This window comes from Diospyros lotus, chromosome 14, assembly GCF_014633365.1.
Source record: "Diospyros lotus cultivar Yz01 chromosome 14, ASM1463336v1, whole genome shotgun sequence".
Taxonomy (NCBI): Eukaryota; Viridiplantae; Streptophyta; class Magnoliopsida; order Ericales; family Ebenaceae; genus Diospyros; species Diospyros lotus.
This window is the reverse complement of record NC_068351.1, coordinates 2,066,967-2,084,005: the sequence shown is the minus strand read 5'-3', so window position 1 is coordinate 2,084,005 and position 17,039 is coordinate 2,066,967. Positions and strand designations below refer to the sequence as shown.

The 17,039-nt window shown below is 37.9% G+C and overlaps 3 protein-coding genes across 3 annotated transcripts; 1 reads left to right on the top strand and 2 right to left on the bottom strand.

Annotated features, from left to right (window-relative positions):
- The first annotated feature begins 565 nt into the window (after positions 1–565).
- On the top strand, positions 566–1,046 carry LOC127790565 (cyclin-dependent protein kinase inhibitor SMR4). Its single transcript, XM_052320136.1, has one exon. It carries the CDS (start codon positions 739–741, stop codon positions 961–963), a length of 225 nt encoding a protein of 74 aa, XP_052176096.1. The 5' UTR covers positions 566–738; the 3' UTR covers positions 964–1,046.
- A 7,102-nt stretch (positions 1,047–8,148) lies between these two features.
- On the bottom strand, positions 8,149–11,093 carry LOC127789531 (laccase-17-like). Its single transcript, XM_052318416.1, has 6 exons — positions 10,940–11,093; positions 10,654–10,805; positions 10,105–10,349; positions 9,856–9,984; positions 8,643–9,602; positions 8,149–8,548 (listed from the first exon to the last, which is right to left on the bottom strand). The coding sequence occupies exons 1-6, from the start codon at positions 11,066–11,068 to the stop codon at positions 8,418–8,420; spliced, it is 1,746 nt and encodes a 581-aa protein (XP_052174376.1). The 5' UTR covers positions 11,069–11,093; the 3' UTR covers positions 8,149–8,417.
- Positions 11,094–12,965: 1,872 nt separating this feature from the next.
- LOC127790101 (amino acid transporter AVT1E-like) lies at positions 12,966–16,483 on the bottom strand. Its single transcript, XM_052319388.1, has 11 exons — positions 16,296–16,483; positions 15,175–15,476; positions 14,848–15,062; positions 14,735–14,758; positions 14,468–14,648; positions 14,150–14,369; positions 13,894–14,029; positions 13,625–13,790; positions 13,472–13,515; positions 13,325–13,387; positions 12,966–13,179 (listed from the first exon to the last, which is right to left on the bottom strand). Exons 1-11 carry the CDS (start codon positions 16,481–16,483, stop codon positions 13,084–13,086), a joined length of 1,635 nt encoding a protein of 544 aa, XP_052175348.1. The 3' UTR covers positions 12,966–13,083.
- Between the last annotated feature and the right edge of the window lie 556 nt (positions 16,484–17,039).

Genomic DNA, 17,039 nt, shown 5'->3' with positions numbered 1-17,039 from the left:
GTGTGTTAAATTAATCATTGTATTTAAAATTAATCATCATATTTTAGTTTAAGATTAAATTGATTATTATATTTTTTTAAAAATTAAATAAATAATTATATTTTTAAATCTAGAATTATCTTATTTATTATATTAGATGTTGTTTTATGTTACTAAATAACATTTAAATTTATTAACGAGATTAACTATGTTATGATCAAAGCTTAATTTTAAAATTATACTTAAAATCACATGTTAAACGTTTAACATAGTGATATGGGATCATTATACTGATCAATTTGACCCACTAATATCTAAAAATATAATAATTTATTTAATTAATTTTAAAGTATAATAACTAATTTAATAAAAATAGAAGAATGAATTTGGCATGTAACGTGTCCCCCGAACCCGAATTAAAAGTTAAAATTGAAATGAAGGAAACTCGGGGCGGGTTCCCGCGCAAGGCGCAGCCCGAAATGAACTGTGACAAGGCAGGCGCCGCCTTATTTGAATTAACAAACCCCGAAACGCGGTCGTTCGTGGGCCACGTCAAGTCAAAACACGCAATTCGCATCGCGAAGCCCAGTCGGTGACAATCAATTCTTAACTGTCGCCAAATCCACATCGCCACTCGCCGGCCATTGCGCCCCATTCCTCCACATTCTACCTTTTCTCAATCGCAAACTTTCATCTGCAATTAACTGTTCTTCGTCGAACTGTTCATCGTTTCGGAGATTCAATACAGAGCAGCGGAGGATGGAGATCGGTCGCGAAGTGGAGGCGGCGGACGAGGAGGATTATTGCACGACGCCGAAGCACAAGGAGAGCCGAATTCCGGCGGCCTCGGAGTGCCCGCCGGCTCCAAAGAAGAAGAAGTCGTCGAGTCGGATAAAGAGGGAGCCGCCGAAGAGCGGGTACTTCCATCCGCCTGATCTGGAAGCTCTATTCGCTGTCGGCCGAAGAGCTGAATCTTGCCTCTAGCCCGGCGGTATTTCCTTGTACACGCTTATCCGTAATTTTCTTATGCTTAATTCGTTTTAGCAGTAAAAGGAATTATTTCTTTAGTTTGTTGATATTTGTGAGATGCAATCAGAGATAGTAGGGTTTCAGTAACAAAGATGAATTCATTCATGTATTATCCGAAAGAGTTACAACAAATATCGAATCAAAGAAAGAATTCTCCGATGCTCTTCCTTCGAAGAGGTTGGAGAAGAAAAAAACAAAAAAATTAAAATTAAAATGAATGATGTTGCCGAAGAATGAGTATGAAAATCGGGGAAATACAATGGAATCCATCAAAATGTGGTCTCAGCTAGCATTCTGGAAGATCGGATGGTGGAGTCGGCAGCTTCTGATTGGGGCGCTTTCCGTCCATCACAATCCAGGCCCCAGCTCTTATGCACTTCCAGGTGGCAATGCATGAACCATACACCTGTTATACGACGAAAATCCACAGCAAAAGCATTGGAATTATAATAAACGGTGATTGAACTCCATTTCCATTTTTTGAATAATTTTAATGATCATATGGATTGTCTCGAATGGCCACCCAACCACCAGAGTGCACGCCGGCGGTGATCCTCTCCGCCGGGTCAATAAGGTTGAACTTTTGTATCTTTCTTTGGATCATATTTGCGAAAGCCCTGGCCAACAATGAAGAAGTTGAACCCATGGAGGTTCAACGGGTGAGACTCTGCCCCAATACTGGTGTTGAACGGAAGCACCACTGCCACCATGGTGTTGTTGGGCGGTGTGTCGGTGTAGTTGGAAAAAGGTGGGTTATTATTATTATTAGATATAAGCTAACTCCAACCCAAGAAATCCTCCATTTTAGACACAGCCTCAGCCACACTTCACAAAACAGAACCACAAAGACAGCCCAAAACAAAACTAATTGATTGAATTTGTATGAAAAAAATATATTTTTTAGATAATTAAATTATTTAGAATTAAATTATAGAGAAAATGTCAATTGAAAGTGTTTGGTTAATTTAATTTTTTACTTAGAAATTATGATATTTTTTCAACTTTTGATGTTTGATTGTCACTAAATTTTAGAAATTGTCTAAAACTAAATCAAATATACATGTATAAAATATTCAAAAAATAAACCAAATATACATACACCCACAAAAGGATGAAGGAGTTGCTGTCACTGGCCGTCGTTGCTGCCATCGCTGTTCACTCCTCGGCCGTTCACCGTCACTCTCACTTGTTGCCTCTCGCTCGCCTTCTCTTTCGCTCAATCTATCACTACCATTACTAGTCGCGACTGCCATCACTGCTGTTGCCATCATCATTTACTCCTAGGCCACTCACCGTTGCTCTCGCTCGACACATGAATGGTCAAAATTTCTAATCCCAAATCATGAATGGTCAAAATTTCTAATCTCTAATAACCTTTACGAGACCCAATACTACATCCTGACTATTTCATTCTCTAAGTCAACATTTGAGCTAATCTACTTGACTCGTTCCCACGAATCGTTTCCGTGAGACACCTTGACCTCAATCTTCACAACATCCATTTCGAGATCCCTATTCTCAAAATTGATCTTCAAAATCTTCAAACTTGATTTTCTATAGCACTTATCGACTTATCCTAAGTTCAATATCCCTAAAATCCTCGATCCAAACCGAATTATTCCCAACTTGATCATTCTTGATAACTACTAGTTATCCCATTACTCAATGTAAGGATTTCAACTATTGATCTCCAACTAATAGTTTCTAAATTTCCAACGAAATCTATAATCCTCAAATAATTTTCGCTCTAATACCAATTGTAACACCCCACTTTTCCAAGGCGTTAGATAACTTAAAATTTCGAGAATATATATATTTTTTCCAACAGAAACTCCACACATAAATCGTTCCTCGAAAATTCCGTTACACCTTCTCAGTATATCAATTTAGAATTATTAATAAACTAAGACAGGTAAATCACTTCAAATGCGAAAACTATATCGAAACCTTGAATAATATATAACCGAACCTATCTTATTCATAACTTTAAAATCAAACTAATGTTTTCCATGACGTCATCAAAATAAACAACATAATTGGAAATGATATACTATAAACTATCCACTAATCGCAGTCACTCATCGGCAATTCCTTTTCCATTCGTATCGCTGCCTTCGCTTGGAATGTTTGAATATTTCAGGGACATAGTCCATATTAGATGATGAATTATTTAAGTGAGAGTTCAAAACACGTTTTCATGAATGTATGCAAGACATGAACAAACCGACACAACCTAACAAGCTTTAATCCAAGAGAATCCCACACAACATTTAACCCAATTACAAGAAAAGAACAATCTCTCTAAAGACAACATTACCATATCGACACATTAACACAACACGGTCGTAGCTTAAGAGGGGCAAGGTCAACGCATCTCCCCAATACATAGGGAACAATCGTTACCACTCCTGACCCAAGAAGGTTACATTAACACAAGAACTTAGTCACGTCAAGGATTACGTTCTCACTCAAGCATTTAGGAACCACTACCCATTCCCAACTCATGTCCCATATGGGCACATATTGTCCTAGTGTAACTTCCTTGGCCATACAACTTGGCATGGAACCCTAGGTGGCTATCCTGGTAGACACATTAGCACAAGATACCCCTTATATGTTATTTCGACAATATCCTTGGGAAATTATGGCTACACTATCCAGACAACATCCCAGACTGACATTCCATATGAACGACACAAAATGCATGACAATGCCACATATCACTACTCAATGCATCATATAAACAACATTTTATAAAATACATCGCACATGTATAAAACGTTTGGGACGAACCTCCCATATGAAACCAATCGTCTTTGATTACCGTTTGCATGCAACAAAATCATTTTGCATGAAATCACAACACATTTAGATAGAACAAATACCAAGTTTTTAGGATGTAACTACTCACAATAAGACCAAGTTTTGGGGGTGAACACTCACAAGCCTAAACCAAGTTTTTCGATAGAACACTCACAATAAAACAAGTTTTGGGGGCGAACACTCACCTTGAACGTATTCAGAATGCCTCGATCCTTATGCACGACCTTGATTTGCGTGTCAAACCTCAAACACCAGTACTTTATACTCAAATTTAAGCTAGGATACTCCGCCTATGCCACGCGCCAAGCGCGTGTCTGCAGGTGAATTTTGGCGCGTGTAGCTCACGCGTCGATCTTCTTCCTCGATTTCGGCCGCTGGCAACTACTTGGATGATCGATCTGATCCCACCCTCTTGAAGCCCTTTCTCAGTTGATCCATATGGCACCTTTGGTTGCCCGAAAGGTCACCAAAAAATGCCCCAAAAGGGAAATTGCAAGCACAACTCCGACATCCACCTTGCGTTTCCGGCCAAGCTTCGAATAGCTTCCAAACGTGCTCTAAACCTCATCAAATTCTCTAGATTTTATCCTTGATCCCTCAAAAACAAAAGCCCTCTATCCCTTCCCTTCGATTCACTCCCAAACGTGAGTAATTTGTGTGCCAAGTCTCAGCCGAAAATCTAGCTATTTATAGGCGAAATCTAGCCATTTTTGAACTAATCAAAGGCCAATGCTTGGCCCCCAAGCCTCCCCACGCCGTATACAACCTTCCCCAGCCTTCTCTCGGCAGTCCCATCACCGGAAAATGGCTCCACGTGAGGCGAAAGTGCGACGGCCCTTTTTTGTAGGTTTCACATTGCATTTTGGTTTATTTCACTTTAGCCCCCATGTTTATTCCAAATGCCATTTTGACCATTTCCATAGCATCCCTGATCTTTCCAATAACACCAATAAGGCCCACAAGTTTTGTACTCTTTATTTCATTCTCGAAATTTTTGAAAAACTATCATTTTGACTTCCATCGGGTAAAATTAGTAAATTACACTTTGGCTCGATTGATTGATTTGACCTTAAGTCCATTCATTTCAACCCGAAATCGCTCAAGTGTTGTTCTATATATAAAATATTGGTCCTCAAAACACTCCGTTGACTTTTTCAGAAATTTCCTACGTCGATTCAATTTTTCAACCTGATCCATAGTTATACCGAAAATCATTCTCAATCCAATTCTCTTTGACACCTAAAATCATGTCTCGAGTCATTCGTCAGTACTATCCCATTTTCCTTAACTATCTAGGGTATGGGGTACTCTATTCGGTGGATTCGATCACTTAAAACTGTGATAGTGTACCCTATAGCTCCACTTTTTCAAAAATTCCACTTATACCCTTTGTAATGATGCCATTTATAACCTTAAGAATTTTTTGGGTATTATAAAAAGCCCCTGAATCCCAAAGACACGAAGAGTTTTCGGGGCCTTCGGGGGAAAGCCTATGAAGGATACTCTTCAAGGCTTTCGATCCCTGAAGGTACCTTTAGGCCCTTTGACCTTCATCTGTAGACCTGAAGAGTTAGGTGCCTTAGTCGAAGGGTCGAGTCATATGAATGTGCCATGTGTCTCGCTTTGCCATGTGGCCCAGTCCTTGACGTCTATAAATACCCCCTGGACCTGCATCTTTGAGATCCAAATCTAACACCCGAAGATCCAAACCTAAAGCAAAACCCAACACTTTAGATCCATCATCCTAAACCTTTCCAAAGGTCTCAAAGACACACACAACCCATTCGCATACAATCTTCTGCATCATGAAAATATCTAACTTTGGGATCGGAAGGCCCGCCTAGGAAAGTTCTTCGTGTGCCTTTAACTGTTTCTTTGTTGCAAACCATCTGGAGACTCGAAAGACCCATCTAGAGACATTCAAGCCGTAACACCTCCCAAAGACCCCCCACAACTCTCCTGGAGTCGAACCCATCCGAAGATCTCTTAGGGACCACCCACTCTTGAAAACTCTTTGAGCCATCAGCCATCCAAAGGCCATGCACCCTTTTAGAGAATTTTCTAGGGCACCCATCCAACTTTCCCGGATAGAGGATTAAGGAAAACCTTGCATACTCTGCTTTTTAGAACTACGGATCGAGTCGTTCCCTAGCCGAACGCTTGTTAGTGCCGCCCACAAATGCAAACCTTACTCCCTATTTTCTCACCTGACTCTACTAAATTATTTTTCAATTTAAACAAATTTAATTATTTTATCCATGTAACAACACATATTTACACAAATCCCTCAACTAAAAGTATATCCACATGGAGCACCACCAAATCCCCATTTACACACATAATCTAAGCCTATTAATTAGGCTACGTTTTTTTTGTTGTTTTTAGACTATTTTTAGTCTTTATTTTTCTAAAACAATGAAAATGAGTTTACTTTGTCATTTTCAAAAATATATTTTCGAAAACAAGAAAAATTTTTATAAAACAAACTCAAAACAATAAAATGTTGTTTTGATTGTTTTCAACTAAAATAATCTCTATATCCAGAACATGGAAAACACAATCTATTTTCCGTATTTTGGCTCTGAAAAAGAAAAGAAGGAAACAAAAATTATTCTTAAATTTTAAAAATAAAATTATATATTTATTTAAAATTTTAAAAAATATAATATATTTATATTATAATTAAAAATATGAGATAACATATAATATATTATTAAGTATATTACACATATTATGTATAATAATATTTAATATAAATTATCATTTAGATGTTAGTAATTTATTAATTAAATTTATTATTTTATTTTAATAGTAAAATTTTATTAAAAAGAGTTAATTTTATCATTTAATAATTAAATTCATTAAATAAAATATTATAAAATATTTTTTCTAAAAATTCTAAAGTAAATGCATTTTCTATTGATGTAATCTTTTCATTTATAATCACATTATATAATATTAGTTTACGTCTTTAATTTTTATTTTAATGTTTCCTATTTATAATCACATTATGATTGCACTTGCTTTTTTTTTTTCAAGTTAATTTATTTATTTATTTAAAATTAAATAGTTTTACGTTTTTGAATAATTAAATTTATTTAATAAAATATCATTAAAAAATTATTTTCAAAATTTCAAAGAGAACGCGTTTTTTAATTTTCTGTTTTGAGAAATAATTTTTTAAAAAAACAAAGAGAAGGTATTTTTAATTTTCTAAAAATAGACTATCAAAATAAAAAAATAGAAAATAAATTTAAAACTCAAAACTCAAAATTAAAAATTAAAAATTAAAAATTAAAAAACAAAGATAATGCAATCTTTGTTTTTGAAGTATTTTGTAAAAGATTATACCTAAATAGATGGGTTTTTATCCCTTCCCAATTTGGTTGTGTGTGAATGATACATTTTTATTACATTTTAGGTACTTAATTAATTATCATTATAATTATATATATATTAATATGTTTTTAGTATTTATTGGTTAATTACTTTAATTTTAATTAAATTTCTTCTAATTAAAATATAGAAGCATGCACATGTAACTCGATGTTATTCATTTTAAAGAGTAACGCCTAACAATTAAAGTAATTTTTTAATGTTGTATATAGCATGGTCAAATTATATGTTATTTAATTTCATTTCCATCCTAGTTTCAAACGCAAGGATTAGATTCAATTCTAGTTTTTAGTGTTTTGATCCAAATAAAATAGTCAAGATTCTGATTCAATTGAAATCACTAAAACTATAAAATTAAAGTTCTAATTTCATCTCCTCATCTACCTTCAACTTGAACAGAAGAATTGAATCTCCATTCGGTCGTTGTTGTTTCAACTAATCCCAACCCTTCCTCTTTGCTCCAATTAATGACCCTCAAGTCATGATCGACCCATCCTTCCCCTTCTTTAGCCGACGACCCATGACCGACCTACCATTCTCTATCCTCTTTACTTTGACTAGCTATTAACGAGCAGGCCACCATTCCTTGTCTTTTTCGGTCCAATCGACAACCTGTGAGTTGTGACTGACCCTCCTTCATTTTCCTCTTCGCTTCGACTGGCGACCTATACAATACTCTGTAAACATAAGCATGTGTGTATATATAAGTGGGTATATGTATATGTGCGTATCAGTCTATATATATATATATATTCTAGTTTTTTTGGTCGAATATTCGGTCACTACTCAGTGTTTAATAGCATGTCTATTCCGTGCTCAATGCTGAATGGATAATTATTAAATAGTTAATAGATATAAATTATAAATATTAAGTACTTAATAATAAGTCAAATTTAAAGTTCCAAAAAGTGATACGTAGACTTTTCATATAAAATTTAAGGAGAAAAAGATGGATTTGGCTATTGAATAAAAAACAGCCTTATTTAGGCATTGTTGCCCATCAACATATTCCACTCCAAATGTTACAAGGGAAATAAAAAAAAGAGAGAATTGCCTACTCTTTCTCGGAGGATGAATCAAAAGGAACTCATGTGGGTTGAAACAGTGAAAAAGAAAATACACAAATAGAGACTAAAAGGAAAAAAATAAAAACAAGTAACAGAGGGAATTGTTTTGTGAGGGAGTCAAGATCAGCATTGGGGAAGATCGGACGGCGGAGGGGGCAGCTTCTGGTTGGGAAGGTCTCCATCCAACACAAGCCAAGCCATCTTCAAACCCCAGCTTGTGTGCACTTCAAGGTGGCAATGCATGAACCATACCCCTTCAAACACAGCATTAGTTAAAGTTAAGATTTTTATACTTGTTTAAGAACAATTAATTTGTTTGTTCTAAGATCAAGTGGCATGGGAATGTACCTGGATTGTCGGCCAAAAACCGGATGGCAACCCAGCCGCCGGAGGGCACGCCCACTGTGTTCCTCTCAATGGGGTCAACAAGATTGAAATTTTTAGGGTCCTTGTTAGGATCAAAATTCCCAAACCCTTGTCCCACAACAAAGAAATTGAAGCCATGGAGATGAAGAGGGTGGCTCTCCGCTCCAAGAATGCTCGTGTCCTGCATCACCAGCTCCACGCTCGTGTTGAATGGTAGCACCAAAACCTTCGTGCCATTGCTCACCATGGTGTTGTTCAGTGGTGTTCCGGTGAAGTTAAACCACCTCGCAGGACTGAACGGAAAGTCTGGACTGTAAACTCCGTTCGACTGTCCAAAGAAGTGGGTTTGGAGGAGAGCCGTAGATGGCAATACAAAGGAAACATTGTTGATAGAAGCCGAGAATTTTGTTCCGTTCGGACCTTGACAAGTTTGATTTTGGTTACAAGGGTTTGTTCCTAGGCCAACGGTGAAGAAGAATCGCTTGTCAACCTTTTGGGGAACATTGGCCGGGTACTGAGAGCTTGCCAGACTGCGTAATTTTCCCGTGAAATTGGCTGCAAAAGATGTGTCATTCAGAGAAGGTAACGATGGTCTAAACAATGGAAGGTTTTTGATTGGGGTGGATTTGGGTGGTGATTGGTATTCGAGAATTCCGGCTACGGTTGAGTTGTCGAACGTGCCCTGGCCAGTGGCGTAGGGCCGGGCGGCCATGAGGAAGGTGGCGTTGGGGAAGTGGGCTTTTGTCGTGAGGAGAACGTTGGTTGTCTGGCCGGGGGTGATGAGAAGGGTGTTGGTTTCAAAGGGTTTAACGTAGATGGCGTCGACTTCGACGACTTTGAGAGTGTGGCCAGCGATACTGAAGAAGAGCTCGTCATTAAGTGCAGCATTGATGAGTCGGAGAAGGTAAGTCTTTCCGGGCTTCACCTTTAGTTTGAAAGTGTCTGCCACTCATCAGCACAAGATTATGCATTAAAACCAATACAACAGTAGTATAGTATATTTCGCTCATTTAAGCTGCCTTCTAACTACAAGAGAGATGACTAAATATTATTATTCCATTATTCTTACGTAAAATAACAACATATGCATGGCATTTTTAAATATTTAGAGCTCTAAATATCAAACGAGAAACATGCATGCATGCCGTATAAATGTATATATATGTATATATTGAGGTATAGACTATATCTACACCTTTGGAAGAGCAATTGTAGAGAGGCCCGGGAAGACCATTGATGGTATAGGCATCTGAGACATTTGGGCCAGCACCAGTTTGGAGAGCTTGGCTTACCACTGCCTCAGGATCTACATTGAACCACTCCCCTGAAAATCCAAGTTTTTTTAGTCTGTATTAGCAAGGCAATCTTCTAGGGTTTCATAGAGAGAAAACGTACGAGAGTCTAAGTAGGTTTGTTTAGTTGTAACTTATGAGTGTTTTATTACCAAAGATTATGGGCACCTCCTTGTAGGGTTTGGCAAATGGGTAAGACACCATAAGCTTTGGACGAATGATTAAGGGGCCATAGACAGTGCATCTCAGCCATGAAATATGGGCGTGCCAAAATAGAGTTCCTCTTTGGCCAACAATGGTGAAGTTGTACACATAGCTATGCCCAGTTTGTATGGGACATTGAGTTATATACGCTGGTCCATCAGCCCATCCACTTCGAAGCTGTCGAACTCCATGCCTGTAATTTGAAATAAACATGGTGTCAACCCTTTACTAACAATGTTCATCCCGACGATTTCGTTTGCAGTGTACAGCTATATAATTTCATTTGTTTGCTAGGTCAAATGATGTACTTATAGAACTTTAATAAAGAGTGGTACGTACTAAGATAATTGATTTGATAGTGCTCCTTTTGCAATTACAAAACACCATCATTGATATTTCTTTTCTTCCAAATTAAATCAGTTTTTGATTGTTCACAATCAATTGCAAACATTTAGCACATTAATGAACATATATATATATATATATGTAGTACACACCAATGGATGGAGATATTGTTTGGAACATGGTTAACCACTTTGACGAGCAGCCTGTCCCCCTCCCTGGCCACAATCCTTGGCCCTGGAAATTTCCCATTCACTGTCACCATGCTCTTCGTGTGGCATAATCGCGTCACATTCTGCAATTGAATCTAAGCAAAAAAAGAAAAACAATCTTGTCATGTATATATATATATATATAGATAGAGAGAGAGAGAGAGAGAGAGAGAGAGAGAGAGAGAGGGAGGACCAATAATGATACAAATATTCTAGCATTTATGCATACATTAAACTTATAGTGCCTGGTTATGGCTGCCTGGGTCACTGAAATCCCCAGAAAGATCTGGTAGAATGCTGAGATTGAGAAAAAAACTCTGAAAACCTCTCTTGAGTGACGAAGAGAAGAAACACCCATTTCTCTATTTGATGTTGTTTCTACCCAAAACGTTATGGCTATATATATGTATATATATATGTGTATAAATAGATAGAAGCTCAGAAAGGGTGTTTGGTTTGGTTGATTAGGTGACAAATGTAGAACTGGGTCTGAAGTCAATCTTGGTAGCACCATGCCACCAACCGTTGTTGGAGAATAACTGTAGAGTGTTGCCAAAGAAAATCTATTTAGAAACTTTCCCGACCAATTTTCTCATCTTTATGTGTCAACCTATCCTTGCTGATTATGATTTGTAATATTTGAGTTGAAAGCTCACTCTTCATGGGAAAGATGCGGGAAAGTGCATGCTAGCTATCTGTGTAATTTTCTTGCCTCCCAAATGATCCAAACTTCCATGCCAACATGTGACATTTCATCTAATCTCACCAAAACCAGCATCATTAACGTGAGATAAGATATAATTGATGAGGATTACGTGAGCTTTGAGCATGAATTTTTGTCGAAAATTTTTCTGTTTATGATTGTGTATTTATGCAGCAATTGACCGATTACCATCTTTATGAAGTACTTGATTAATAAAGAATTAGCCATGTCCTGTTCACTGATGAGACAGGGTTGAAGAAGCTGGGTTGGTGGATGATACTGTGTTGCTCTTTAAGACTTTTAAGCCCAATGAGTACAACTGTACAAGAATTTACTTGAGTTTTTAGGAATTTCACCCTTCTCTTTTATCATTCTTTAGTAGTTGAATCTCATTGTTATATAAATGAGGTTTAAGAATGAAGCAACTTATGATACTATTATTAAAACCTAAATAATATATGATATATTGTCATTCTATCACTATGCATATTCGTTTCTAGCATAGGTGTCTTTCAATTTCTAGACTTATGCCTAATACCAATTGAAAAACATATATATTCTTAAAATATTCAAAATTTTTCGTCTACGAAGACAACGTGGAAAACAAATAACGTGGGATTAAATCATAACCAAATCAGTTTTTTTTTGACTTACAAATCATATTTTTGGGTTACTAATTGACAATTTTCTTTGTAGATTATAATATATATATATATATATGTTGTTTCTGGAGTGCCACGTACAGTTGCCTCAATCCAACGCTTGATTTGGTATCTGCAACGTTTGGTATCTCCTCTTGTCATGTTCCTCGAAGGACAGTAGATACCAGAAGCTGTTGTTTTCTCGGTCATATCAAGCTTTTTCTATATTTCAGTGTAATTAAAGTAAACAATCAGTTTTGGACGGTATGGGCCCAATTTTGGCCTTTGATCCACACCCCAATTGTCGGCCTTTGGCATTGTGTTAGCCCACGGCCCAATCTCAGCCCGCGATCTTATCGTTAGCCAAAGTTAAATTCTGCCCTTTGCTAGCATCATTACGATCGCATGTTAGGTGTTCTTGTGTTCACTCAAGATTCTCATTAATGGGGATTCCATTCACATTAATGAAGGTTCCATCGACACTATACTACCATTTGAGAATTTTCATCGACTTTGAATACCTAATCCCATCACCTTGCAAACACACGAAGTATGTATGTAGAGCACTCTCCTCCTATATATAACCCAATTCTCTTTAGGATTAAGGTATGTTCTCTTTCTAACCTACCCATATTTAACTACTTTACTCCTTTATTTACTTCGTATCAGAGTACTTGCAGGTGCTAATTGTCCCTTACGGATTGGTTGTTGGAGCCCGCCCCTTGTTGTTGCAAGCCCGTCTTCGATCATTCATTTGACTAGAAAAGAACAAGTTCTATACAAACACACAAAAGGAAAAGAAAATGGAAAATTTGTTTTCTCATCAAAGGAGATAAGCATTACAAATTGAGAAGTAATCTGTGATTAATAACAGCTACTAATTAATCTCTATCTAAATGCATTACTGGGATGGTCTCCTTATGCTTTGTTTCTGTTTAATTACATGATTTTTACTGGGATTTACAAATGGTTTGGCAGCTAGATTGAAGCTGGATATATATCTGAATTAATCCCTTGAAATTACTTGGATCATCCGCTTTCGTCTGCTATGTTTGTGATCGATGAATATGTGCCAACAATTGCGGATATCAGCCCTACCATGATTGTAAGAATGCAAGCTGAGATCTGCAGATCGAAAAAACGAGGAACAAGAAGAAGATTATTGAGGTGGTCGCAAAGATAAGACGCGTGGAGCATAATAAAGATGATTTGGTTATGTGAAAAGATGACTAATAGAGGCAGAATGTCGGGGGCATAAACGAAGTGTCACCTGTAATTTTGTCACCCTGTCGCGGCAAATGCTGAGGTAACAAGCACAAGGGAAAACTAGAGCCTGCAGTAGGACAGGGAAAAGTTAATTAGCAGTGCTGCAAGATTAGGCAGTCGATTCAGCGGGTGAATGTGGCGATAAACTTACCACGAGCATAACGAGTAGAGATCCAATAAAAGCCATGACGGAGCCTGCAATTTCATAGAGAAAGAATCAGCTTTACCAGACCAGGCTAGGATAGTATATATATAAGCTCATTGCCCTGCTTCAGAATTAGTACGGGATTCAAAGTGTTCTTACCAAAGTATGGAAAAGACAGTGCCACAATCAGAGTTGAGAACACTAATATTGTTCTGATGAGCATCGACACGCTGTAAGATCTGAACCGAGCTGAGGGCAGGAGTTCCTCGAGGCTGAATGCCACCGGAGTGATTGTCAAGGCGTACTTCGTGAGTGGCGCAACAACCTGCAACGGGAACAGATCAAACACATTACAAGTAGATAATTTTTCCAATTTTCTTGACAAGCTCTGTTTCATGCTGATAACCAAGACTATTCTGTTTTCATACTGTTGTCCAAGCAGCGATTTTCGTGGCAACGAATTCTGGAGGCATGTTTAAGGTGAACTGAGATTTAGTTGAGTTCCCAAACATTAGAAAGCCGCATACCCCAACTCCAGCATACAAAAGGCCCGATGTGACAAAGCTGCAGCAGAGTAACCAAATGTTAGCCAAATCAATGCTTCTACACTCAGAGTTTTGGTATGTTAGAGGAGTCTAAGAATAGTGTTAAGGGGCTGGCTTTAGTGTGCCAACGATCGATCACCTGATTAGTAGAACAGATGGGAACTTTGATGGTTCCTCCATGGAGGAATAAATGTTTGGGAAAACTGAATGGCTGCCATAGCAGAAACCGAATATGCCAACTGTTACAGGAAGTTTGGCAAGGTCTAAAGCTGTTCCACTCGGATGAAATCCAACTTTGTCGACTACCCCAACCCATAACAAGCAGAATGACACAAGCAGAGCAGTGACCACTCCTCCAACTGGAAAAAGAAAACATGTCGCGAAGATCAGTACGTAAATGTGGCTCAAATGCGCAACTTGAGAATAGACGCAGCAGGAGAAGAAGAAGAAGGCGAACCCGAAATGTATGAAAGCAAGGTAAGGTTTCGAAGCCAAACAGTTGGAAGAATGACGAGAAACGATATAATCTTGCAGATTTGAGACGAATCCAGATAAGTCCCAGCAAAAGCCATGTGGGTATTTGGGAACAATGCTGAAAGATTGTCACCCATCATGATCAAGTACTCCACGCAGGATGACTACATAGAAGAGAACAGAGCCAGTTCTATTAGACAACACAAACAGAGTCTGAAAATAAACAAAGGGGCATAGAAGGTGCACTTACATATAACTCTACATACAGAATTATCTGCATTGACCAAGATCCAAGTGTTAGCCATGCTAGTTAACTAAGCTCTTATTAACCTATATAAATTCTGATTTGCAGATCAAACTTACGGATAAGCATACGCGGCCAGGAACCCCGAAAGCTGCCTGGCCAATATCCGGGAAGGTCTGGAGATGAGGTGAGCTCTCGAGACATCGTTTCAGCAGAAGTCCAGTGTAGCAAGTGATGATGGCGAAAACGAAGAGAATGGCAAGGCTCCACCAGCCTCCTTCTCTGAATGCATAAGGAGTCGAAAGGAGGCCTATCCCGCATAGGACATTGACGGCTGCATGGTGTTATAAGTGGTATCAGAGCCAAGCTAAGACCATTGTCAAGCCAGCAAAGTGTTTGAACATATCGAAGTAGGAAAGAAGGTTATGGAATGAAAGTTTTTTAACCATTAAGGAGGGATTGAGCATATGAACACTTCTGCTCTGGTTGGGGCAATTCAAAGGTGGAGAGACTTGGAAGCTTGCTGGTTGCAGAGCAATATACAGGGAGGTATGAGGCAGGCATTCCTTCTCCTTCTTCAATGGCTGAATCACAAATGAGGGGCTCGTTCAGGGGAGAACCAGGAGCAGCAGCAGCACCAGGTCTCCTCTGTGCTGGTCCGAAAGAGCTGGTTATTCTTGTCAAGCTCGACCCGGTAAGGAAGCTGAAGGTGGGGGGCGTTGAGGTCGTATACATGTCGATCGACTGCCTGCAAGTCACAGTTCGAACAATGACAATTAATATATCATCCCTTATCCTACCATGCCATGTCTGTTTGTATTGATTCTAATTCACCAATCATCAATTAATATACGTTTATATATGTTCATGTGTCTCTCCACTTGTTTAGCCAATTCAAATCGTTCTTAGTGAAATAATTAAGCTAAGTTCAAGCTAGTAATTCTCTCAATCATTTCATCATTTAGATTATCATACTTGTCTAAAGGACTAAAATCATGCCCTCTTGCCTCAAATTTTTATTTATCATAAGTTTTCTAATCAAAGTTAAAGTGTCAAACAACTATAATTAATGATAATACATATATATTAAAATTTAAGTATTTCATCGTCTCGTATAATGCCTCATACCCACCCACTTAGGTGTTCATCTAAAAAACCTTACTTTTCTCACAACTATTTAACCCTAGCTAATTTAGTCTCGTCTCACCCATGACAGCTGCTTTCTGCAATTAGTTTTAAGAAATTTAGCCTTGTCTCGCCCTAGACAAGCCTTAGAACATGTCCCAACTACGTTTTTCAAAACATTGTATGTTACCCAATATAAAAAGATAAGATTATTCTAATGTGAATTTGCCTTTCCCCATTGAAAAATATATATAATTGGGTGAAATAAAAAATTAGCACAGCCCAACACAAGCGAAAGAATTAAATGATACTCTCCGGGATTGAAAGAAATATCAAGAAAAGAACACCAACATATATCGATATCAAATATATATAACTCAAAATCAAAATCCGAATGAGTGTACATATAAAAGAAAGGTTTAGTCATGTGTAGGCATAGAACCTGTAGCTTTGCGGCCAGGTAGGGTTGTCGCCGCCGACATTGGAAGCGGTTCGAGATGGAACCATGGTGTCGGAATCCGTGTCGTCGTCGCTTCCGTCGGCATCACAAACCCTTTCTGCCAGGTTCTCTTCGTCGTCTGTTTCGAAATCGATCCTGCGATCCATAACAAAATCTTCGTCCACCTTCATCTCTCTCTCTCTCTCTCTCAATATATATATATATATATGATATATCGATCCTATTTGATTACAATCCCTAAATCTATGTTTCTATATATGCGTGCTGGATCTATGTATCACGTGATGGAATGACGAGTAACGCAGCGTTCTGTACGATGTTTTCTCTCGACAGGAATTTGCATGGGAATGCAAATATATAAGACGACGAAGAGTCTCAAGGAGGGAAGAACAAGGATACGAAGAAGAGAAGAAGTCGGATTCGAAGTGGATTAGGATTACTGTCTGTCATAAATGAATTATCATGAATTGATCATAAACTTCACGTAAGTAATCTTAATTAATTGTAATTACGTGTTGTCTTGGGAATCAAACATTACTGTTACTAGCGATATAATTCTATCTCTTTATTAATCATTAATTAGTCCAACGTTGTAGATTAATCTCAAGCTCACGAGCGGCATTAATTAATGAGATATCTATCGTCACTCGTGACCATCCAACAATTGCCAGCCCTGAACGAATCAAAGAAGATGGAAGAATAAGTTGGTGGTTTTGCAGATTTTAA